At 36.7% G+C, this 20,723-nt stretch overlaps 1 protein-coding gene across 1 annotated transcript in view; it reads left to right on the forward strand.

Moving 5' to 3' along the window:
* Nucleotides 1–20,723, forward strand: part of EME1B (essential meiotic endonuclease 1B) — a 67,814-nt gene that overhangs the window by 23,466 nt on the left and 23,625 nt on the right. Inside the window, exons 7-9 of the mRNA XM_089795500.1 lie at nt 5,241–5,304; nt 5,433–5,551; nt 17,695–17,784. Coding sequence (XP_089651626.1) covers nt 5,241–5,304; nt 5,433–5,551; nt 17,695–17,784 — 273 coding nt within the window. The remainder of the gene's footprint in view (nt 1–5,240; nt 5,305–5,432; nt 5,552–17,694; nt 17,785–20,723) is intronic.

The raw sequence follows: 20,723 nt of genomic DNA on the forward strand, positions 1-20,723 counted from the left end.
TTATAGCCGGTGTCTTCATTAGTAGTCTTTGGGCATTAGAATAAGCTAGCCTCTGGATTTATAGACAGTGTCTTCATTAGTAGGAAATCCCTGCACAACCATAGGCTACGTTCCTATTCGCATTGAACGTAACATAGGGACACGTCCCTCCACCAAAATCGGGATGCACTCGTGACGGGGGGACACCGTCTCGGCATCTCTGGTAGTGCCACCTCTGTCGGAGACTGCGAGACATCCCTGCATCCCCTTTGGGTGTGGGGGGGACACCTGTAGGTCTCCCGCAGCATCAAGATGGGGCAACTCATACTATTGATCTTGTATATATTATAAATTTAAAATAAATAATTTGACACTCTTTTATTTGTTGATGTTCAATGTTCATTGTTTGTCATTTGATCATCATGATGTTCCAATTCTAAACTTCAATGCAATGTTCAATGTTTAAGTTTTTTACATCTTTATATCCTATATTGTAGTACATCTTTTCATAACTAGCATTTTAAATTACCATATATATAGTATATACACCCCTGCTCCCCTGCCACCCACCGTCCCCAAATCAAGGCCCCCTCTGTCCCCTTGTCTCGGAAACTTGTCCCCTCGTCCCGCAGGGTGGTGTAAGTATGCCAAATATAGATAAGTAAATATCTAACACTTTCCTTAAATTATTTGCTGCCTCAATTTAGAGGTCCCCGTCAAGGTTTTGTCATGTGTTGAAGATAAGATTGAGAGATAGTATTCTCTGCTCAAGACCAAACATGAATAGATCCTCATACCCTTTTATTAATTGACCTAAATATTCTGCCATCAAAATAAACAAATAAGGAGATAAAGGACCCCCTTTTCTAAGGCTTCTAGAGGCTGAAACAGTGTGATATCCCGTCAAAATAAGAATTATATAATAAAAATGTAAATGAATAATTAATAAATAAAGAATAATATAATATAAATAATGATATAATTATAATCATATGATAATATCACATAATAATAATAATGTTAAAAGTAATAACTAAATATTATCATATAAAATAATAAAATATAATTTTATATAATGATTAAATTAATTGAAGTATATATGATATGCAAAACAGAGCTAGTAATATTAATATCAATATTTACAATAGTATTATTAATATTAATAGATATAATATAATAATAATATTAATAAATATTAATGATATAATAAAATCAATTAAATAAAAAGACACCTTTTCTCATGACAAAGTATATAGAGAAATAGATACATGGAGATTTGGACATTGAACTAGTCTACAAAATTCTAATCTAGTAATCTAAGAGAAATTAAGGTCGGTCCCAACAGGGGACATTACAAGTGGTATCAAAGCATGTTCCTGCTAGCTTGAGGGTAACAAAAAAAGAAATTTAATTCCTTTAAATAGCAGTTAACAAGAGGAAAAAGGAAAAAGGGTTACTAGAGAATCTTGGAAAGGAAGTCAAAGGAATCTCCACCACATTCAATATATAGATGAGAATAGGGATAACATGATGGAATGACGGAAAAGACAAATACTTGTAAATAAGAATGCTCATTACTAGTGGGTAAGATTTGAAAATTTACCACCAAGTGCATGCATTAGATTGGCTTCTAGGATTTAGAATGGCGGGAACATGTTTGAAAATGAGAATTTACACAGTCACACATGAAGATTCTTGCTTTGGCCTGGGTTTTGGGACTTTAAAATTTTGCCAAAATTTAGAGTTCCATCAATCAGCTCATTGTTTTCTACACTATGTTGCAAACTATCATGCTTTATGTCTGTTTCTTATCTTGAGTGAAATCTGAAAGTATCATATAGTAAATTCATTTTATTGGTTACATAAACTTGCTAACATATACTTCAAAATAAACAAGGGATTGACATTTCAATCTCAATTTGATTGAGGCTGGAATGTGTTGCTTAATAAAAGATTTGGTGAAGCAAGTTCTGAGGAGAAGTGATCTTGGTCCTTTAAGTGAATTAGCATAAGGGTCTTTCACAGAGATTCACCTATGGTCCAGTAATCAAACTAAGAAAGTACATACAGTTTGAATTCCTGACTGACGTGAAAAACTTGCTTCAAGCTGTTAACTATGGGTGAGATAGCTCGATTTTATCTACCAAACTGTACTATTAAGCATTTAACGTGGAAACAAAAGTTGGCGAGACCTCCTTCATAAACAAACGTTCCCTTGATTGCACATGATGACATCTAGTCCCCACAATTTGTTGCTTTGTTGGCTTCTTCGAAGTGACGGATCTGATGGATGGGAAGTTTGAAGCAGAAAGCCTCCTTTAGAATGCTAGTATGACTGCAATTAGAGCCCTGACCATGAACAATGTTGCCATTGATCACTTCATGGTTACCTTCAACTATCACGGAAGAGATATCAAGTAGAGAGTCCTTAAAATCATTTGCAGAAACTGAAAAATGTTCAAATTGTTCCCTGAATTCGTTTGCAGAAATTGCTTTTTAGTTTTCACCAGTGTGTCGTGCAATATTTTCCTAATAAGCAATTTGTTTGACAGATAAATGCTGCAGTATTTACCTAAAACTTGTTAGAGAGATTTTCCTGTGATTACAGTGAGACTTTTTGGAGAGTATTTATAGATTTTTTAAACCATGATATGAATGCCCTGATTGCAACTGAAAAGAGTACTGGCCAGATGGATATTGTAGTTGTGGTTTCAAAACAGTGATATCTTTGAAAAGTAAAGCTTTAAGGGTCCGTTTGGTTCCTGGAAGATGACAGGAATTGGCTTTTTCAAAATCCGGATTTGAAAATTTTTGCATTTTTCCAAAATTGGCAAAATGGAATTAGCATACCAGACTTCCAATTTTGCGTCAAAACCAGGTTTTCCAACTTCCTGCTAGCAAGTAGGAATTGAAAATCAAAACCTGGTTATGTTTTTAAAGGAGTGTAAAAATAATAGATTGGACTGCTTTTTGAAATTTGCCTTCAACTCCAAGCCTACACATAAAAATGTGTCTTCACATGCATCTTCTGAGTGAAACAAATGTTTCAAGTAAAATCCCAAAAATCGGAATGAAGATTTACAAAACCTTGATTTGGCTAAACCAAGGTTTGTAGAAATCCCGGTTTTTTAAATTCCACGAACCAAACAGACCCTAAGGTTTTAACATGAAAGCCCTTAGTGCCATTTGATGCTCAAATAGCAGTGCAGTGACTGTTAATAATGAGAGGCTAATATGAAGGCACTGATTGCAAACGAAAAAAGTACTAGTCAGATGGATCTTTGAGTTGTGGTTTCATAACTGTACTTATAATTTAGAAAAGGAAAGCATAGAGGTTTTAACATGAAAGCCCTTAGTGCCATTTGATGTTCTAAATTACAGTGCGGTGGTTATTAATAATGAGAGGCATGCTGTGGGGCTCAATTAGACGAGGACTAGTTGAATTTTTAATTGAAATATCTGTGGGTGCATGTTTTGGATTAACAACCTGGTCATTATTTTTAACATGGTGGGAGCTCTTAGCAGTTGCCATTACAAGGGGTATGCTGCAGGCCTTTTTGGACTTTGTATGTAAATATCTTTGGTTGCTTATTTTGAACCAATTGCATAATAATTTTCTAGGTTGTTTTCTTGGACAGTGACTTGCTTCAGAGAAATATAACTATTTGTGCTCTTTTGGACCTGGTAGACAGGCAGTTCTCAATGGTAGTAATCTGTTTCATCCAACCACGAGCTTTAGGGTTTCTGGTTTCTTGTCTCATCTTGGTATAGTAATAGAATATTTTCTCTTTAGTGATGTTGTGATCCAATTTTGTTAAATGTTTTTCCTACTAGAGTATAATTTGCCCTTTAAAAAAAATAAAAAGGTCAAATATGATTCCATGTGGAGCTTGAGTTACAAGTATAGGGCGCTTGGAGATTAATGAATTACAAATATATATTCAATGATGCTAGTAGTGGGTAATGATGTTATCATGTATTGGAGGCATAGCCAAAGGCTAACTTGCTAATTATCTCTTTTGCAAACTGTGTATATTTCATAGAAGATACATGCTGAGATGGGCAAGAAGTTTGCGGTTTTCTCTCTCAAGTTTGGAGTCATTGAGAAGTTGAGTGTTTTGGATTATACATTAAGATGAGTTTTTAGTCATATTTTAGTTGGAGCTTTGGTGCACTTTGTGCTTGCAGAGTTCTTGAGTGAGAGAAGAATGTTTGGGACTTCATTGAGTTACTATCATGTAGAAATTTGATCATAGATTATAGAACATTGTTTGAAACTTATGTGGTAAAATAGGGTGATAGTCAGACTTTGCAGTATAGCCTGGAGGTGTCGGGTACTTTGATGAAGCCATGGTAGAATTGCATCAGATTTGGCTGTGTTATGGTTACCATATCTTCCGAAGAGTACATTGTTGAAGTTCATGTGGTAATTGTAGAGGACATGTAGAATCTAGATGTTTTGGAAGGTGCTCTGGACTACCTTAGGTCATGAGAGTGTAGTCTCTGCTAGTAGAAGCCATGGGATTAGCCTTGGTTTTGTTTGTTCTCTTTTGCTGATGGTTTTCTACGTAAAAGGATTTTCCAGGTTTAACCTTGAGTCTCATGTGCTATGTAAACTGTGTATGATTTCATGTTCTTCCAGAACGTTTTGGTAAAGGAATTTGAAGAAATACACTTGAATCTCTAATTTGGATTATGTAATCAGAAGTTCTATGGTATTCACATCTTTGAAATTTTTGATTGGTTTCCATCAATTCTTAGTTATTTCCTTTACCGTGTAGCATGATGGAGGAAAAACTGTGGTGGCTTATATCTTTGGTCTAACACTTGGATACCTCTGTGGTTAAATAGAGGGTATTTTCGTAGGCTAGGAAAATCAATTTTCTTCTTATAAAGCTAACTCTTCACAGGTTTCTTATATACAAGCATGTAGTCCATATTCACTGTTCATGTTTCTTTGTTATAAAGCTCATCTTTCACATTATTCTTATTTACAATCATGTTTTCAAGAATGTGTGCATGCCATGTCTTTACGAGTGTCAAAAAAGAGTTTTTAGTAGCTGTACTCTGAAGTTTGGCTTGGTTACTGGGAAGATATCTTGCTGACTAGAGTGCATGTTGCCCATGCTTTCATTATTTTGGGCAATTTCTGTTTGAATATTTATATCTTAAATAGTTTTGTACTCATAAGAGCCTGGTTAGCATGGTGTCTTCTTTTACTTTTCCTTTTCTTTGAGGATTTATGCGTTTGCATTTTCCAGGGAGCAAGAACAATATAAAAATCCAGGGAATGCTAGCTCCTGGAAACGTCCACCTGTTGAGCAGGTTAGTTTTGGGCGTTTTGGTCCAGTCAAGAAAAGTTGGTTAGATTTTTATGATGTTATTTTGATAAAGAAAAGTGGGTAATTTCTTTTGTAATGTTGCTAAAAACCTATAATTCTTTGTTCATACAGGTCTTGGCAAAGTTTGTTACTCACTTTGTAGGTGTGCGCTCAAGATTATGCTTAGATGAAGCTGAAGTAGCTGATCATATTGCTGGTTTGACTCGAAGCCTTGCAGAGTGCCGTTTCCGGTAAGGAATTCCTATTTTAAACAATTCTGCATTTATTTGATGATTTTCTTTCTAGTTTCATGGCATTTAGACAGTTTCTATAAATCTGGCAGGTGCATTTTTTTAATCGCCTGCACTTTGATAAGGTTGAGACAGATGGATCAATCGATAGATCACACTGAGCGGATGTGCTTTCTATTGCTGAACAATGCTTATTGCAGTTCTCATTTTTGTCTTAGGTTTATTCTTTTCATGATTTTTCTTTATTAACCATAGACAATAGTTTTTAGTCGATAGGCTTTCTCACCAGGGCCAGAGGTCGCCAGAATCATCTCATGCTGTGTCATGTCCCCTCTTTTAGCTCAATCTAGCAGAGACATGTGAGTTAGCGTATTATGGGGTCTTGTAGGCTGACAGGGTTGGATAGAGACCCAGTATGGTTATTCAGTGTTGGGGACTTGATGTTCTGGCAATTATTGATCAGTTGGGAGACATTCCTTGTTTTTAGGAGGCAGTTCCTACTTTTTAGGAGGTATGATCTTGCCCAAGGTTGGGTCTCCATGAGATTACTCTTTGGGTTCAGTTTCAAAGAGATAGAGCTTGTTTCCTAAATTTGAGGAGCATCCCTAGATTTTAGGGATGAGACTGCCAGTGGATCCTTGATTTCCAACTTCAGTCATTGACAGGTGATAGGATGATTTTATGGTTTGTGATGTTAGTTGGGCATTTTGTGGCTATTTGGGTTATATTTTTAATATTTCCTAAGTTAGCGTTTAATAATTAAATAAGGCTAAGTTATTAGCCATTTTGGAGTAATAAAGGGTTTTTGGCCTCATCTGGATGCGCATCCTATGGTGTGATAGCTCGTTCGAAAGGTCTCGAAATTCTCTAAATCTTTCTCTTTGGTTTCAGGGCAATTTAGTGAACAGATTTCTGTCTACGAGGAAAAAGGTCATTTTCTAATAACATGACCACTTTAAAATAAGAAGTTATAACACTTTCACTACCCAACGCCACTTGGAGACACTTAGGGTTCGATTTGCAATTGAGAAGGGTTATAAGGAGATAGAAGCTTCATTCTAAGATCATCTTTTGCATATTTGACAACTTGTTTATGAATTTGCTCTGAATGGGCGATTTCTAGTCTGGGATGCAAACCCTAGGTCAGTGATTGGCTGGGACATAGCCCTCAGCAATCTTTGGCACTGAATCTCTTTGGCATTGTGCGTGGTGATTAAGGACAGAGGCATCAATTCTCATTGGGGTTTCAGCGTGGCATATCATCTTTCCAGTTGGGACGTGGTTCATTGCAGCCTGTGGGATGCCATTTGCAACAGATACACCACGTGGTGTATAGAGTATTGCTTGTATTCACCTCCAAATGTATGCTGGATTCGAGAACAATCTTCACCTTCCAGTTTGACATCAATTTTTTATGTGAGCTTTGGGAAATACATTGGATTTATTGCTTGGCTCTATAATTCAGACAAATCTGCCTGGTACGGTTTGCAATAATTCTGATTTTTATTGAATACCTTATTTATTTCAGTCTTGTTTCATGGTTGCTGTTCCCTATTCCTTTCTATGTTATAAAACCATAAAAAACAAACAAACCTTTTTGCACTTCTGTCTAGTTCTGCAAGAAAACATAAATAAACAGGAAAACAGATTTAAAAATATAAGATTACAGCAGATCAGCAGAAGAGATCATCAGGGATCTTTCATGCTGCTGCTTGAGTCGGAAAATTTAGTCATCGGAAAGTTGGTTGTCGGAAATTCAGTTGGCGTGTATTGCTTGAGGTGAATACCATCGCTCTGCTTCCCAGTGTTTTGGCAGCATCCCATTCGAGTAGGCAGCCACAGAGTGTCCAACTGATTCAGATTATTTGACTGTTGGTAATTGCAGATCAGAGTTATGCTGCTGTGAAGGAAGAAACAGTGATCTCATTGCCGACATTCATATCGATTTCATCAGTTATCCAGTCATAATTGGGTTAAAAAATTATAAAATTTAATTGAGAATCATAGTAACAGATTTCAGAATAGCATCGCGGATCGTAAGCATTTTCTTTCTCTCCGCTTATATAGTATAAAATTGATTACAAATGAGCTCTTTTTAATTATGTTACTGAAAAATATACATCTTCCTAATCGATTTTCGTAATAATGGATTTAATTAGTAAGTTACTACTCTTGAGTGCCAAGAATATTTCTGAGAGTCCATCCAATCATATAAGCTGCAGTTGCAGCAAGCCCTCTTTTGAAGAGTGCCATGAATACAGATGTAACATAGTTATGCCCTGAGATTTTGGCTTTGGCCAGGCCAAGAAGAATAAGAGCTAATGTAGAAAGAAGATAGGCACCTCCATACTTCAGATGAATATTCTCTATAAATGGAATAAGAATCAGAAAAGAAAGCAGAGGATTGCATTCAAGTGCATGTAATTGAAAACCCAATTTCCTTTCATAGTTACATATACTGAAAATCCCACTCTCTGACCTCTTTTTCACTGGAAGCCAAATCCCTCTCTGCAATACTTGACAGAAAATCCCCAAATCCCATGGATATTCCATCGTCCACCAGATTTAAAAACTCCAACGCCAAAACTTCCTCTGCATCACACAACAAGTGAAAAAATCACAGCCCAACTTGGTGAGAATTTGAAAATGGCTGCAACTAAGGAGAAAGAAATGAAAATGGTGCTTATACTTGAGTCTCTCTAAACAAAACAAAGATTAGACTATGTTATTCCATGGAACACAACCTTTTCTTGTATATGAATGAAAAAGAAAAGTAAATGTTTGCATGGGCATATGTGGCAAAGAATAAGAAGATGGTCTTCAATCAGCCTGCTTGGCATTGCCTTTTATGTACATGTCTGGTATGTTAAGAGGTTTGTTGTTTCCCCAAGTGAAGTGAAATTATTGAAATTGTGTTCCTGAAGCATATTCGATTAAGTTCTTTTGTAGAGGGAGAATGCCCACATCTCCAAGAGTTTGGAATCTAATTTCCAATTTGTTTGTGGGATTGGAAAAACCACCATCAAAGGTGAAGTGATTAGGTTGCACAACAGCTCCATGCATTCTCTGAAACAACACCAATGCCTCCTTCAATGTTCCCTGCCTTACATAAGCAGAAATATTTCCGACACCTTTTGATATGCCTACTGTGATTGAACAAGCTCACAGATGAGGGACAAGCAGATGTTGTTCTACTGCTTGCTATGCGAAAGCTACCTACATTTCTACAGCTGGGCTACTTCCACAGAGTAGGGGAATCGGCTGGATCTAGGACTAGAAGATGACAGCCTACATAATTATGTTGGTAGTGGGCCAGCATCCCTCGTAGGGTTCCCGACATGGTTTAATTGCCTCCTGTGGTTCTATAAAACTATTGGTTGTACCATTAGGTCGGCCTTTTGGTGCAACGACAACCATGTCCTTTCTAACAATTGGTATTAGAGCTTTGTCATAGGTTCGAATCCTGCAAGCCACGACAAGTGATGCTGGGAGGGGGATTGTTGGCAGTGGGCCAGCATCCCTCGCAGGGTTTGCAACATGGTTTAACTACCTCCTGTGGTTCTATAAGACTATTGGTTGTATCTGGCATTAATAGGTCAATCTTTTGGTGCAATGACAATCCTGTCCTTTCTAACAAATTAACCAAGCCAAGCAGTGACTTTACCAGAATTTCTCAATATCAAGTCTTTTTTTTTAAAATATTGTTTTGGTAGGACTATTTGCAAAACCTCCTCCATTTATTATCCATTCTTCAATAATTCTTTCGTTGATTGTATCAAAGTACTGTTTTGTACAATTTCTCATTATTCTTCCCTGTTTCAAGTGTTATCACTGGACATTTGTCCATTTTCATGCGTTGGAAATATAATAAAGAGTCCCTATATTTAACTCAATAGTAGAGAAAAAGTCTCAGAATGAGTTTTCCTGATGCGCATTGGTTTGTCATGGGGGGCGATGATAGTCTTTGTTGCCGATAATCTTTCAATTAGGTAAATGTTAAAAACTCTCATTAATTCTGAATAGTGAAAACAATTTCATGAATAAAGGAAATAGTTGAGATTTAAAAGCCTATAGAATTTTTTTCCAGAACTGAAATTCATTGTCAATGAAAGTCATCTTGAAAATGTTTGTTAATCTATTTAGAAAGTGGAGTACTAAATATCAATTACCCTGCCATGAGTCGAGTCCTTGATATAGAGAAACACTGTTTTGTGATATTTGACTATAATAATCTAATTTCTTAAGTGAAAACCAAATGTAATAAGAAGCAAGCAACTTCAACATAAAACATGCACCCACAACATTATAAAACCATGGTTTTTATAATGGAAACACTATAGGAGAGAAATTGTTGTGGGAATCAAACTCACAAATAATGATTGCATTAAAAGTAATATCTTGTTCAAAGATTTTATACATTGGGATATGCACTTCATACGAGAGAATTACCTACAACCCACTTCTCTGATTATAATATAGAAATCTCACTTAAGAAACAATTATTGATTAAAATCAGAAAAATGAATGAATGATAACATCAAATATGCTTGAAAAATTCCATTTAATTATTTACTATGATCACATACCAAAACTCTATTGTTCTTCTCACTAATCCTTTCCATATTCTCCTCCACGTAATAGCTATCAGTTATCATTTTTTACATTGTCACGTCTAACCTTTCCTAGTATTGATCAACTAAAAACCTTGATCTCATATGCCATTCATGAAGAATAATGTTGTTCATGGGTTGGCCCAAGACCAAAACATAAAGTGTGTAGAGTGTCATTGATATCTTTGCACAAAGCATTCATCTATCATTGTTTGTAACCATAGTTATCCTCTATTTGGTTGTCCCCACACCTATCGGCTATGCACTTGCACCCTGGCCTGGTGCAAGCACTAGTATATTTGAAGTTGAATGCATTTAAGCTTTGGATTCTCATAAAACTAGGTGGAATCATCTGTTACTTAAAAATTCCTCTTGATTTTGCATGTATATTATTGATCAATGAGATGTGGCTAATAAGTATGTACACTTGACCCTTCACTTTACATGAAAGCAACAACTTTGAGTATAGTCCTATAATGAGGCACTGCTTCTTGTGGTTTTCTCTTTCAAGTAACCTTTAGGATGCTGGAGAAGGTGCACAAACTTTTCTTTGAGGGAAACATGTAGGCTGAAAGTGATTCTATCAATATTTTTGGACTTTGCTAAGGGAATGAGAGATTTCTAGATCCTCATTGTAGGTGTTCCAGGAGTCGTCCTTCCTAGAAAGTAGGATGTTAGTGAGGAAGCAAATATTTTGTACTTGTTGACAATTTAATTTCATTGCCAAATCTCCATACCGAGGGTATTGGAGGTCCTTCAAGTTGTATTACATCATTTTCATCAAAGTTTTTAATACTTTTGAGATCCACCCACTTAAAAGAAGTTTGGGTGATAAATGATACCTGGTTTTGTTGAATGGAAAATTGTTTCTAAAAGATGCTTGGGATCTTGTTCCAAGACCTATTTGTACATTTCATTCTTTTAGTGTGCAATAGGTCTCATGCAAGATTTGCTTATAAAAGATCGAGAGAATTGGGTTTTTATTAGGGTGATTTTTGGAATCATGGGATTCAGCAAGCCATCTTGATGTAATTTATATCAACCACAAAATGTGAATACACTGATCCCTGAAAGTTATCTTGAAAATCCAAATGCAAGGGACAAGTCCCATTTAGAAGGATTGAAAATGGACTGGGGGGAATCTTGGCACAATTATGTGGCAAGAGATATTTATGATTATCTTGTTCCATATTTGAGTGAAAGGTCGGAATGAGGCTCTATAAATGAGACAATAAAAGATGGGCACTCAGTCTTTCAATTTTACGTAATTAAACAAAATGCATTTAGAAAATTCATAAATAATTAGGACTATAAATCTTAAACCCGAAAAAGATGGTTTGCTCATTAGTCCTGCAAGTACATATGACTCAAGCTCCAAATTACTTCTCTTTAAGTTTTTTCGCTATCCAACATTTCCATGTGGTGCTTTCCATGCTCACAAACATCACATACACCACATTTACAAGAAATGGTAACCGAATGATGGGCTGTGACCAACAGTTTGAAACTTTTAAGATTAAGATGCACTCATTTCTGAGCTAATATTTTGTCAACTACAGCAGCACATGCAACATAAGTATGATAATAGACGAGGAAGTGGGGTCAAACCAGTCACATTTGCACATATAGGTGCCTCCAACTGCAAAATTTTGGATAACATCCTTGATCAAAGTATGATAATAAACGAGGAAGTGGGGTCAAACCAGTCACATTTGCACATATAGGTGCCTCCAAGTGCAAAATTTTGGATAACATCCTTGATCAAACATTTGTCTGGTCAAAATTCTTCATTCTTCCTTCTTTAAATAATTTCTTGAATTCAAGGCAAATTTAAGATTAGGCACATGATAAAAATTATTCCCCAATTGAAATTTCTTGTTGCTTCTCCTTTTACTGTCAATTTATTAAAATTTAATTGTAAGCATCATGTGTCATGTAGTGAATGCACCAAGATCCTTATGTGCTTAACAAGTTTAGCAGGCAAAGAAGCAAAAGTAGTAGAGAGAGTGACAATGATTGTCCTTAACAGCATTCTTGTTTTGCTTATTTAGTTTGTGCATATTCTTGAACAATTCTTATTTAGTTTTTGCCTATTATGTAGTTTGTGTCTGAGCTTTGCCAAACTAGACACGGATTATAAGCATCATTGCACATGTAAAATTTATAAAATAGAAAACATAAAACTCAAGAAATAGAACTAGGAAAATAAGATTAATGTACTCTATCAAACCTGGCTTTTAATTATTCAAATCTATGAAAATACTGTCAATGCTGTCAAATTATCACACCCCATTTTGCTCTTCTCACAAGCAATTTGGAATATGGTCAATCATTAGCTTGCTGAAAACTTTTGTTGATGTGCTCCGAAGCTACTGGAATGCTTTATCATGAATGGAATGGAAATGGGAAATGCCATTCAAGAAGTCCTTAAGCCTGTGTTATTGCAAACAATTATTTCGCCTTCTTTGGCATTTATTTCAGATTTCTTCACAATGCCCAAGTGGCTTTTGCAACTAGGTGTCTCATCTATTTCCTCCGTCAAAAGTTAAAACTCAAGTTTATTAAGCTTTTAAAACTGGCCTTGAGAACATCCAAGAAGGGAATGATGGAACTTTTAACAAGAAAAGAACTTGACAATGGACCTATAAAGGAAAGGCTTAAATGCTAAGATACTGATTCGTGCCCTGTAGTCCCGGATGCGGAAGCGGATGCGGACGGATGCGGGATGTGTTTGGAAGCGCGTTGGATGCTGGCAGGGTGCATTTATTGAGTGCTAACTTCTGTTTACTGACCAAATCATTACCCAGAACTCTCACAGTCTTAGTCACTGCCCAGAACTCAGCTACAGGCCTGGTACCGGCCTCAATCATCTTGTACGACAGCCTTAATGGAGTATTTCAGACTTATATGGAACTGCTGTAGCAGTCCCTAACATAGCTTCCTCTGTGGTAGATAAGACATATACAGTAGTTAGCACTCAATGAACTCCCAGCAGATAGACATTTATATATTGCCCTATGTGAGCAATGTTGGGTGTTTTGTGAGGGACAGCAAATAGACAATTATATATATAATGTCTAGCAATATTATATATATATATACAGAGGTATCCATATGCATCAGCATCCCTCAAAAAAAAAAAATCACGCTTCCCGCATCCGTTTCCGAGTCCGCATCCGAATCGGTAACTTAGCTTAAATGGAAAGAAACATAAAAGTGGGATGGGGGTGACATAAAAGTGGCAGATGGAAGGGAGAAACTTCTGGCTAGAGAGGATATAGTCGACCACCTATATCCTTTGGCATCTTTTTACTATTTCTAATCCTGCCCTTTCTCATCTTGATGATGGACGTATTGTGATCCGAAATGTTGATGCTAAAAAACACACACAATCAAATCCAAACAGGAACTTGTTTTACAAATGGATTGTGGAAATCTGATAATGCTAATAGAGAGGATATAGTTGACCACACTTGTCCTCCCACCGTGGGGTGTACAAGTGACAAGATGGGAGGCTAGGAAGCAGCCAAGCCCATTCAGGATCACCAGATCCGAAGCCCAGTTAGGATCACCAGATCAGAAGAATCATAAAGGTGAGGAAGGTGTTGCCCATACTTTTTGAGAGGTCCAAAAGTGTTGTTAGAAGACCTCTAAAGCCCCAAAGAAGTAGCATCAATGTTCTTGACACACACAGTGTCGGTAGCCCGGTTGTGGAGAGGAGTTTGAGCTAGCTGAGACCGGGCATTGAAGTCCCCAAGAATGAGAATATCCCTAGTACATATACTATCATATAAGGCAGTAAAGGGGTTCCCATCAAGACCATTGTGAACTACGTATGGAATAGTCAGAGGGAAGCAACACACTAAAATGTACTTGTTCTCTAAGGTGGGAAACCACATGACAAACCCAGGCCCACAGGAATCTGCCTGAACAGACAGAGTAGACAACTGAAGTCTGACCCCAAAGATGGTCACTGACAAGATGGGCAACCCCACTGAAACCACGGACCCTACCAGAAAATTTTGTCTCACACCTAAAAGCAGAAATTGACTGGAAGCCCTTAATGTCAGGAAGAGGACGAGTAGGACACTTGTGAGTCTCTGCAAGGGAAAGAAGATCAGAAGAACCAACATCATGAAGTAAGCCAAAAGATTACCAAAAAGCCATGTTCCAGCAGTTGACTTCTTGTACTGTATTCAGTATTGGTCCGAATCCCAGCAAGTCCTTGTGCCGTGAACATCATATAGCTGTACCATAGGAAGAATGGGAGGAGAAACATGTCCCTGATAACAGCTTTCACATTCGGAGTAGCTACCCACTTGCCTTCTGGTCTAGCTGCGACAAGAAGTTTTGTAGAGTGTTTTAGTTCAGCCACTTGGGATTTCATGAGATCCTCATCAAGAAAGACCTTTGAGGGCAGCGAGAAAAACTTTCTTCTGGCTTTGAGAGCTCAAAGGCTATCCACTGCTGAAAGAAAACAAAGGAAAAAAAATCGAGCCATAGCTGACTCAGGCTCTATCTAAGGTGATGTCATTGAGTTCAAGCTGTTCACTGAGAAAGGTGTACCCTGCAGACAGCGGATCAGTGGTGATAGTTGGGAGTCTGCGAACATCGAGATTCTGTTCTCGCATATCCTAGTTCCCTCTTCAACGAGGTTCGATTGTACAAATTTCTCTGCTAGCAAGAGGTGGTGCGCTGTTGTTGTTGCCATTTACTGCCTTGCTGAAATGAGAAATCTCTCTTTAAGAAAGAGAAATTCAAGCTTGAGAGTCATAAATATGTGACAAAGATAAGAAGCATGCAATATGCAAAATAACCAAAGTCAGAAAATGGCTTTGCTATGTGTTTGGAGAAAATTCTGTATGCCATATTGCAAATTTTAAAATCACAAATGTATTTCATAGATCAAGGAGTTTTTCCTTGCCGCTTTTTAAAAAAAGCACCGGATTTGTTACATTCAGGGCTTCTTGCATTTGTTTTTATCTGGATCCTTCAATCTATGAATAATATATGCAATATAACAAATAGGATCTATTAATTGTCCATGTTTTTGGAAGGGAAGATGAGGTTCAGGATGGCAAAATATTTCATAAATTTTGAGGGATAGCTATTAAAATAAAACTTAAACAAAACAGATGCTGCTGAAATTTAAGAAATTTAATGCAATGTGGTGTATTTGATATTGCTATTGTCCCCCTTTTATCTTTTAGTGTTTTTTTAACATTTTTTTGGTTTCTTAAAACATTGGCTTTTCAATTTATGCGCCAAATGGAGCATGCTGTATGGTCCTGATAAAAAGGGATGTTGCCAAACTCTTATGGAGGCATCTTGGTGGAACAATGATAAGATCATGCTTTATTGTTTCCCAGAATTACTAGTAGAAGGGATCAGAAAAAGTTAAAACAATCTAGTTTAGGTGCACTGCCCTTCTGATGAGGAAACAATTTACTTTATCTCTTCCCCATTTCTCAGTCTCACAAAGGCATTGTTATCTTTGTCTTCCATCAGTTCAGAAATAGTATTTAAGGTTCAGGTCTGTTCTCTGGTTTTGGTCCTTGTATCAAGATCTCATATCAAAAGAGTGCTGCAAAAGATGGCTGATTTAAGGATTGCGTTCTATCTTGTTGTTTGTATGCTTGTCTGTTCTGAACCTAGGAATGGAGTTGATATGGTGCTTGTTATAAACAGATTTGTGGAAATAAGTTGTGTTTCGGTCCCCTGGTTCAACTCATGTCATGAGTGATGAGAGTGTCTCCTGTAGAAAGCTTCTTTCCTTTGTTATAGATGGCCAAGTTAGCTTGGAAAACTGTAGATTACATGGCCTTGGATGTTATTGATTTCATTCCACCACTCATGCAATAGCTACTGGAGGAGGCGGGAGTACATGGGTAAATAAACAAGGGAACTTCTATATTATATATAAAATGTAGTCACCAGACATTGGGGTGCGAGTTTGTCAAAATGGTCCACATTCCTAAATGGAGTTTCCTGGTAACCATGGCTTATGCACGTTGACATGGAAGTTACCATGAAGGAGATACATGCTTTTAAATCTGAGCATTTCTTGATGGATGTGTTGCTGTGTTGATTTCTGGCTCAATAGACCAATGAGTTGATAGCCTGGTACTGCCGACTCTGGAGTTTATTTTGTGTGTACTTATGATCAAATTTCAACTTATGATGAATTTGTCAAGTGCTTGAGTGATGTAGTTCATTCCTTTCCCATTTTAAGATGTATTTGACTCAGGTAAAATCTAAATTTATAATCTAGGTTTATCATGTAAAATAAAATAAGTAGGTTTATCATGTAAAAGAAAATAACTGTTTGTTTGAATTTTTGTAGCTTCTGGCTTCAACTGTGTAATTTTATTATGATGTTTGTTTACACAGTTAACACCAGAAGCTACTAAGACTCATTACCATGGACTGGAAATTTCCTGTATCTAACTGTTTGTTTGGTATTTGGACCAAAGCTCCTTTTTCTTAAATACTCCCTATTGTTGGAGTTATCTCATTGTATTTCTTGAGCACAATACCTTGTGTCTCTCTAGTTGTCTTTGTGTTTTCAGTCTCTTAATTGTTCCTTTATTTTCTTGATGCCATTTTGAACAGTTAATTTAGCACATCAGTTGTATGTTAGCTGATTTTAATTATATTCCTTACATTTCAGCATCAAACGGAAAGTGGAACTGTTATATGCTATTGAATTTATGTATGAGGAAATCATGAGCATATAATATCAATTCACAGTAATATTGGCATGAATATTGTCATTTACGTTGTTCATTTGAATAGACTATGTAAATGACAGCCTTAGCTGTATCAAACATCAGCATTATGCCTTTTTTCTTGGTTTCAGTAGCTGTCACATTAGATTGGTTTACGTTTAGATTTCAATCTATTTTAATCAATTGCACATTATAATATCTAAGTCAATTTCATATTAGGAGGTCCATTCTGATGACTTCTAATGCTTAGTAACGTGTGTAAGACAAAATAATGTGTATGCTGTTATCTTTAATTCCATTTGTGAGGTTTGCTGTCTGTTTTTACAGAATTTCTATTATAATGTACATGAGTCTTTGGGAGTGCTCTTTTTGGGCAATGGACAACAAGCATATTTTACAATTAGTGGCCATACAGAAAACATAGCAAAAGTCATAATAATATAGTTTTGTGAAATAGAATATGCTCAGGAAGCAAATCAGTTTTGGTAGGTAGAGCCTCTGGAAGGAAAATAAAATAATTAAACAGATCAAGATTTCAATGGAAAATGTAGAAGATTTTGTAAATAATGGGGTCCCATTTATTAAGAGCATAATGATCGTTTTCATACAACACTTATTGGATTTGTAAAATTTGAAAAATAACATTATTTCTTACTATTCAATGGCTATGTTAATCTCTTGTTCTAAATGGATGACAAACATTTGTGAATGGTGGAGCCTATTGAAAGACTTTTACTAGTGTTGAAGCATTGTTTGTCCTTATCTTTCATCAATTAAGCTATTGCATTTCTTGTTTTGATGCTAGGCGAAAATTGACACGTTTGTCCATAAGTGCAAATGGCTCCCATGTTCCCAAGGATTATTCAAATCAAGGCATGATAAAAAAGAGTGTGTGGTAAGCTCTATCGAACTGTATTTATGGTTTTTGTTGCTTCCTTGAGGAATAAATGTACATTTTTGAAATTGCTTCTATCATTTCACTCGTCTATGCTCATCTTTTTTCCTCAATATTTGGCAACATTGGAACGAACTTTTTTGGACAGTGTTTGTTGACTTTGCTGAAGTTGTTAAAAACAGAAAACACGGAATAATATTGCACTAACAATGAACTCTTATATAGAGTCTACAAAGGCTTATTATAGCGTAGTCTTAAAATAAACTTGACTGAGAAAAACTAAAATGAAAGCCTTAATGACCATTAACTAAGGTTCTCCAAGAACGAGTTAAATATAGGTAGAACGTAAGATCCAAAAAATATGCTAACAGCCTCCCTTAATGATCATTCTATCAACTACCTTGCAAAAGACAATACATGTCTTGGAGTCACGAATACATCAGAACATTTTGCTGCTGCTGAAACCCTCCCTGGATCTGCATAATGTCAATAGCCAAGTGTAGCCAGAAAAAAAGGAGAAGGTGGTCCCCTTCTTTAGAATGATTTGCAAAGTACAAAGTGTTGGCGTGTATAATGCTATGTGTGATCTAAAATGTTGTTAATGTTAATCATGTTGTTGGTCATTAGCTCGGGGGTAATATGGACTTGATAACAAATGAAAGATCTTGAACTCTGTTATGAGTTGCCATTTGGATGGGGATGCTGTACCGTGTAATGATCTGCTCATAAATGAACTTTGCCGTACTCATGACCAAGTTATCCGGCAAAGCCTATGCCTCCACCCACTTCGTTAGGTACTTTGGCGCCACCACAATGTACCGACACCTTCGAGCACTACTTGCCTTCATAGGTCCAACAAAATCCAAGCCCCAGTGCTCAAACAGTTCTTGCACACGCAAAGGGTTAACTGACATTTAAAATATTTTTGGAATACAAGGATGTATTCGCGTGGACTTACAAAGACCTCGAGGGTGTATCATTAGAGTTGTGTGTATATAACATCCCTTTGGCAGCTAGAGCCGTACCCGTGCGGAAAAGACCGTCTAGGATGAACAAAAACTACGCTACAAAGGTGAATGAGGCAATGCAGCTTATGCTTGAAGCAAGAATTATCTTTAAGGTGAAGAGAAGCGAATTGGGTATCTCCGATAGTAATATCACTAAAGAAAGATGCCAACCAAATAAGAATTTGTGTCAATTTCAAATGTCTCAATGCTATCACCATTTAGGATGCCTTACCCTTGCCGTTTATGGATACGATCCTCGAGGAGGTCGCTAGACACAAGTTGCATTTGCTCATTGATGGTTTCTTTGGGTATAACCAGATATCTACTGTGGAGGATGATAAGTCAAAAACAACTTTCATGGTGGAGGATAGAGTGTATGCATATAACCGAATGCCCTTCGGTCTTGTAATGTCCCCATTTTAGCAGTTGACCAAGTGTGTGTGCGTTAGCCTTGTTCTACATGGTCCCGAGGGCTAACGAAGGGTTTAATGGGATCCTGGAGTGTTTTGGCCTAATCATTTCCAGTTTGGGCCAAAACGAAGTTGATTTACTCAGTTTCAGACATACTATTTTTAGTAAGTCGGCAGGACACAGTGCAGGTCAATTTTGGTGATTGAATTCGATACTCCTCGGTGAGAGCTTTCCAATGAGCTATCACTCGCATTATTCGGAGTCCGATTGCTAATACATTTTAATGCCTGAAGTTTTATTAAAGTAACGTCTAATTTAATTGTAAAATATTAAAAGTGTTACTTTAATATTTATTTTATGGTGATGTGTACCCAAGGGAGACATAAGGGGTATTTTAATATATGTTTTATATATTACACATCTTTTATCCCACATTGCCCATATGAGTTGAGCGGACCCTTGGAAATAGAATAAAAGGAAGCATTTGTGGCTTCATTAGGCAGGTTGAATATGAGAAGAAATTGGTGTGTGAGTTGAAGCTCCGTTCTTGGCATTTGAGGACGTCTATCCTCTCTTGTAACATTCTAGACGTCATTCCCTTGGGGTTTGGCCTTTGGAATTCTTTTTTATTGGCTTCATTTTCAGGCAGTTTAATTGCATTTCCGGCTATAGGCAGATTTGGTATTTTGCTCATATCTTCTTCACTACTTGTCTGATGCTTATGCCGCTTTGAGGGAATGGTATTATGAAGGTAGTGGACTGATTGAAGGACGAAGTATTGTAGCAGCAAGTTCGAAAGCATGGGCTGGAGTATTATGTCAATACTGCTGAAGTAATTAGTGAGTTGATAAATCTGCCATGTATTTGGTTTTATGAATTCTGAAAATAACATTTTATTAGCAGCAGTTCATTTCCACTTTGCATAATATTGTAGTTTCTTTCTTGTTTATGTTGTATGATACCAATTCCATGCACGAAACATAACAAACAAATAAACGTTTGATTTCCGGAGTTATAAGGGGTTTAAAACATTAAACGGAGAAATAAGAAGTTGAATGCAAACTGTTTGACATAATTCTTTCCAGCAATTTGGTTTAGTTCTTTTGGGACATCCAGGGGTGCCCATTACAGGTCTATGCAACGCACTAACAATTTTCCAAAGAATATTCCTCCACATCTTTGATAAGATGATAGTGGTGGATTTCTGAGCCTTTCTCGACGAGTGGTCTATCTTCAGTAAGCATGACACACTTAGCAACACTTCGAGAGTGCATGGGGAGGTGTTGAAGAGCAAAGTTGGCACTGAACTCAAAAAAGTGCAGGTTCATGGTTCCACGAGGTAAGCTCTTGGGCCATATTGTTTGTAAGACCGGATGAAAGATTGATGTAATGTCCCCTACTTGATTAGGTCTGGAATTAAGAATTATTCCTATGAAGACTTAACAAATGAGAAGTGTACTTCTTCTATGACCTCAATTTTTAATATGAAAATGATAGATTTTGGCAAGATAATGTCTTTAG

Source organism: Cupressus sempervirens, chromosome 8 (assembly GCF_028749045.1).
Source record: "Cupressus sempervirens isolate cs-2001-9-10 chromosome 8, ASM2874904v1, whole genome shotgun sequence".
Classification (NCBI taxonomy): Eukaryota; Viridiplantae; Streptophyta; class Pinopsida; order Cupressales; family Cupressaceae; genus Cupressus; species Cupressus sempervirens.